This window comes from Eriocheir sinensis, unplaced genomic scaffold (genome assembly GCF_024679095.1).
Source record: "Eriocheir sinensis breed Jianghai 21 unplaced genomic scaffold, ASM2467909v1 Scaffold532, whole genome shotgun sequence".
NCBI lineage: Eukaryota > Metazoa > Arthropoda > Malacostraca > Decapoda > Varunidae > Eriocheir > Eriocheir sinensis.
Genome location: NW_026111868.1, coordinates 3,561 through 8,882, shown reverse-complemented (window position 1 = coordinate 8,882; position 5,322 = coordinate 3,561). Strand labels below are relative to the sequence as shown.

Below are 5,322 nucleotides of genomic sequence, written 5' to 3'. Positions count from 1 at the left end.
GTGGGGATCATGTTTCTTAAAGGCCCCTCTAAGTGAGAAAAATGAGAAAAACATCATCACTCACGCAAACCATTTCATAATATATATCAATGCATTTGTGATCAGTTTATGCATCATCTATTTCTTGGGGTTTATATCATGGCAAAAATTTGGCCCTTCGCTGGTACACCGTAAAGCCACAGATTTGGCCTGTCGCTGATACCGGGTTAAAATATTATATGTTGGATATAAGTTGTGGCTTTTGAATTAACTTTTTTTTCTGTTTTCACATGAGCCAACAATTGTCTTTCCTTTGCAGTTCGCACGGAGAGTGTCTTTAAGGAGAAGAAAAAACTACGCAGCCACTGAGGAACAGAATCTGAAGGTTTGCCTCGTGTTGCTCTAACTTTTCACAACTTTCACCATCATACCAGCATTCAGTGTTAAGGAAAAATGTATTCTGTGGTGAGAGTAGGTCAGCCAGTGTGCCCCAGTCAGCATGTGTGTGTGTGTGTGTGTGTGTGTGTGTGTGTGTGTGTGTGTGTGTGAGGGTCTGTGTCTGTCACACCACACACTGCTCTCTGGGGTCATTTGGTCCATTTCACCCTGCTGGGGCATTTCATTAATACCATAGCTATATGTTGAAATAACTTATAAAATGTAATATTATTAGCTATTTGTAAATAAAAGATGAACTGATAATATTACTGATGTTTAACTTCAACACAATCTTGTTTGAGGGCTCGGTACACTTCACTGATGCACTTCTCTGACCCCTTGCTCACAGCTTAAATTTCACTCTTTCTCCACTTTTTGGCCTGTCTACATCTGTTACTCAATTGTGCATTCCAGATTTTGGTCGGAGATGCACTGGTAAGTTGGTGCTGAAGTGTGAGTCTCATAAGGTGCCTGTGTGAGAGTGAGGCAGACTGGCAGGTTGCAGGTGCATCAACACTTCAGGAAAGCCTCCTCAAGGGGTGCACAGTAAGACAGATGTAGAGAATCACTGTGTTAGAGTCTGGTCTGTTCTAAGTTTCTTGTAGTTTTACAGGGTTGAGGCAAGGTCCCAGTGTTGTTCATGTTAACCCGTCCGCTGCGATTAGCACGGATTTGGCTTTCACTGGTAGCCTGGTAACATATACTCCCAGGTCTTTCTCTGCCTCTGTGGTGGATAGTGGAGTGTTTCCCATGTGGTACTTATGTGCTGGATTTTCCCTCCCAAGGTGCAGGACTTTACTTTTTTCTTAATTGACTTGTAGCAGCCACTTTTTGCTCCATTCCTGTAACTTGGTGATGTCTTCTTGTAGGAAATCAGCAGTCAAGAGGTTAAGGACACCAGCTGGTAGAACTCTAGAATCTTCATTTATGGACCTATTGGTGTGGTCATTTGATACTGTGGCCTGCTAAAGTTTGAGTACTTTTTCAAAATGATTTCCTTGATTTTTGAGATGTTTCTACTCACCATGAAGTGCATTTATCGTGCTCTTTTCACATTGAAACAAGTTTTTTCAGTATTCTTTATTATATAAGTTGAGGACTTGTCAAAAGTCAGAAGTTACTGTTTCAAGCTCCTCCACCTGAATAGCATTTCTTTCCTTTTTCTCTATTTGTTGCCATTTTGCTGTGAGACTTGACCTCTTCCTTACATCAAAAAGGTGCTTAGAAAATCAGTGGATAGGGAGAGACAAAATGTAGACACACCGCTCCACCCTCCCCAAGAATGAAGTCTTTTTACAGTATAGAATTACACACCTCCTGCTTTACCCCCTGGCAAGATGATCAAGTACATGGGGCAGGGTTTGCACTTCACACCATAACTGCAGATGTAATGACTGCAACTGTATTGACTTGTCATGTCAGATACTAGAGCTATTTATTCAGTATTATATCCACAGAAAGTTATGTAATTATGATGCCCAACCATCGTCTTCCCTTACCAGCTGATCCCCTGAACACATTTTTACTTTATAGATTCATTTTAATAATAGTAGTAGTAGTAGTAGTACTTGTAGTAGTAGTAGTAGTAGTAGTAGTAGTAGTAGTTTGTGTAAAATTACTGTGTTCTTTTGGGGTTGTTTAAAAGCCTTTTTTGGGAGGGCTCGCCAAACATTCCCGGAAACCAACCTTCTATGCTGATACATTTAGAATTCCTGTATTGGTTGAGGGAAGTCACTCTTGGTTGTGTGGATGCACAGTGATCTTGCGTGACTGGAACACACACACACACACACACACAAACACACGCCTGCATCAAACTGTGCATGGTTGCTGTCGGTGAACAGACATCACAGCCACGGGGAAGCAATTATCTCCTCGTAAATGGCCTCAGGGCTGGGTGGGCGCAGCGGGGGGTTGTCTGAAGGTACTTGGTTGGTGATCAGCTCAAAAATCCTGTAAAGAAAAAAAAAATGTTCTTAACCCGTCTGCTGGAATTGGCACAGATTTGACCTTCACTGGTAGCCTGGCAAAATATACTCTCAGGTCTCACTGCCTCTGTGGTGGATAGTGGAGTGTTTCCCATGTGGTATTGGTGTGCTGGATTTCCCCTCCCAAGGTGCATGACTTCACATTTTTCTTCATTGAATTGTAGCAGCCACTTTTTGTTCCATTCCTGTAGCTTGGCGATGTCTTCTGGTAGGGAATCCACAGTCAAAGGGTGTAATAATATTTTAATGGCTTCTAGGATAAGGGAAAATTAAGTAACCATTTAGCTCTAACTAACTAACAGGGAGCATATGCCAGGGGGTGCATTGCTTCCCTCACCCACCAACTCCACTTCCATGCAGCTGCCCTTCCCTTTCCTAGCATTCCTCAGCCTTCTGGATGTGCAGAGAGAAGAATTACTCAGGAAGAATGAAAGAAAGATACAGCTCTAGGTGATTGAGTGTGCTGCGTTGCTCATCTAGGATAGGCCTGGTTCCATTATTATTATTATAATTATTATTATTATTGGGTCCCTTTCATTAACCCCTTGACTGTGGATTTCCTACCAGAAGACATCACCAAACTATGGGAATGGAGCAAAAATTGGCTGCTACAATTCAATGAAGAAAATGTAAAGTCATGCACCTTGGGAAGGGATATCCAGCACACCAATACCACATAGGAAACACTGCACTATCCACCAATGAGGCAGACAAAGACCTGGGACCATATGTTACCTGGCTACCAGTGAAAGCCAAATCTGTGCCAATAGCAGCAGACGGGTTAAAGAACGGACTGGAAAGAGAAAAGAATGATGATAGAGCTTGTGTGTGAAGTGCAAGTGTAATGTTGATAGTGTTACCTTTTTAGGGATAAGTAGGTGACCACGCTGCTGACCGCCGCTATCCACATGAAGGCCAGCACAAAGTCTGGGATGCAACAGCAGTCTACTGATCAAAATGTTGATTTTAGAAATGGGTTTAATACATGGGTTACTTTTTTTTTTTACATCAAAGGAAGCAGTTTAAGGGAAAAAAAAGAAAAGAAACCATGATGGAAGAAAAATAAAGCCTGCTAATCACTGCCCCTGTAAAAGAGTTAGCAGAGTGGCCAAAAGAGGTGTCAGTTTCAGGTGGAGAGGTGTCCCGATACTGAACATAATATATGAACATAAACTTCAAGTATAGTTATAACAGGGGAGCTCATGTGGCTAACCTAAGTTTGTACCATCTTCCTCACCTTCCTCACCAGCTGAGAGTGGGCACACTCGGCAGCCCAGGTGTTGCAAGATAAGAATGTCACCGGATGCCCTTACGCCAACTGAGGTGGTGTTTCCGATCTCTATAACCTGTTCCCATGTGTTTGCCGCCACCTGTGATGAACAAACACGCTCATGAAATGCAAGTTACCACTGGGAAAGATAGTACTTACAAGATGGAATAACTCAGAGGGGGTGAATCCCATATGAGAAGCAGGGACAAGTTGAAGGCATCTCATCCACACTGCCAAGATCAAAAAGAAAACAGACATAATCAGAGTCAGTCTCAACCTTGCCGGGCACAGCTCCAGGAGTTTGCTTCAGCCTGAGACGAGTGGGTATTCTGGGAAGCACCATGTCCAAGTTTACTGTGTCTTTGCCTATCAAAAACTTGGGCTTGGCGTTGTCCACTTTGCTTAGTAGAGTGAAGCGGAGGTCTTCCTGTTGTTGTGGCGAGGGCAGAGTCATATTCACAAGTGTTCCTTTAACTACATGCCAGATGGGAGTCACTGAGAGAAGGGAAAGAGAACTTGTTCACACCTCACCCTCTGACAGCCACTTTTAAGTTAGTTACATTTAATTCATATAACTCACCCACCCAGCCTGACACATTACCTGCAGCCAACCACTCACATGTGATACACGAAGAGTTAAAGTTGTCAACAGTAATTTCCAGGTTGGAGACGCTGCTGTTGAACTCTCTGTCAATCCAGGTGGTGTTGTGGTCGTCAGTGACGGTGAGAAGCTTGCTGCCGCTCAGCACAAGACGAAACAGCCTCCAGCCCTGGCACACCAGCCCCGGCATGACCTCCACTGACACTGGCGTGGTGTCAGATGTTGTTACTTCATGGACTTTGACATGGGTCAGATTGAATGTGACAATGAAGTGATCCATTATGTCAGTATTCTTTTTTAACTTCATTTCCATGAATGGATGATCGTTTTTGACGTTCCCCCAGAAACTTGCCTCCAGAGATTTGTTGTTCCACACACTATGGTTGATAGAGTGTTGGACATAGCATTCTGTGAGGTGGAGGGAAAATAGATCTCTGCAAAATATGTTTTGGAGACACATGTGACAGGAGGCAGCCAAACAAAACATGTTGAAAACTTGCAGTGTACAAACACTTCTGTGTTAACTATTGCACAAAGTTAACAACATTGTCACAAGTATGCAACTCTAATGTTTATCTCTACTGTATTCATATAAAGTTAACACACCTTTGGGGACAGTGTCTGTGACTCCTGACAGGAGGCCAAGGCCAAAAGACATCACCAGCACCAAGGGCAGCAGTCCCGACCCAGCCATGGCTCCCGGCCCCACACACGGCATCCACTGGTGCCCTCACCCTGCAGAGCTGCTGCCTCTCATGCCTGGCAGCCTCAGCAGAATGTTACTATATATCCTGGCTGGAGGGAATGGGACCAAGATGCAAGGCAACACTAAAAAAATAATTGAATTTATATATATATATATATATATATATATATATATATATATATATATATATATATATATATATATATATAGAGTCATCCCGCCGTTCATGGTATTTCGTTCGGACTTCGGCGCGATGCGCGAAACCGCGAACGGCGGGACTATAACCCTATGGGAAAATATGCATTTGGGAAGTCACCTCTGACACGTCATATAAAACATG

The 5,322-nt window shown here is 43.2% G+C and overlaps 1 protein-coding gene across 2 annotated transcripts; it reads right to left on the bottom strand.

Annotated features, from left to right (window-relative positions):
- Window positions 1–437: 437 nt before the first annotated feature.
- LOC126992975 (uncharacterized) lies at window positions 438–5,097 on the bottom strand. Of its 2 annotated transcripts, none has more exons than XM_050851799.1 (6): window positions 4,883–5,097; window positions 4,295–4,684; window positions 3,953–4,170; window positions 3,643–3,775; window positions 3,266–3,353; window positions 438–2,370 (listed from the first exon to the last, which is right to left on the bottom strand). In XM_050851799.1, exons 1-6 carry the CDS (start codon window positions 4,992–4,994, stop codon window positions 2,265–2,267), a joined length of 1,047 nt encoding a protein of 348 aa, XP_050707756.1. In that variant the 5' UTR covers window positions 4,995–5,097; the 3' UTR covers window positions 438–2,264. The 2 variants fall into 2 exon arrangements, with proteins under 2 accessions (XP_050707756.1, XP_050707757.1); XM_050851800.1 differs by having other exon boundaries at window positions 3,266–3,350; window positions 4,883–5,094.
- Window positions 5,098–5,322: the final 225 nt, after the last annotated feature.

Coding starts and splice junctions, on each gene's coding strand:
- LOC126992975 (XM_050851799.1), bottom strand. CDS start 4,994: ATGCCGTGTGTGGGGCCGGGAGCCATGGCTGGGTCGGGACTGCTGCCC. Junction 3,354..3,642: donor ACTCTCAGCTGGTGAGGAAG/GTGAGGAAGATG, acceptor CATTTTGATCAG/TAGACTGCTGTTGCATCCCA. Junction 2,371..3,265: donor ACCTACTTATCCCTAAAAAG/GTAACACTATCA, acceptor TTTTCTTTACAG/GATTTTTGAGCTGATCACCA.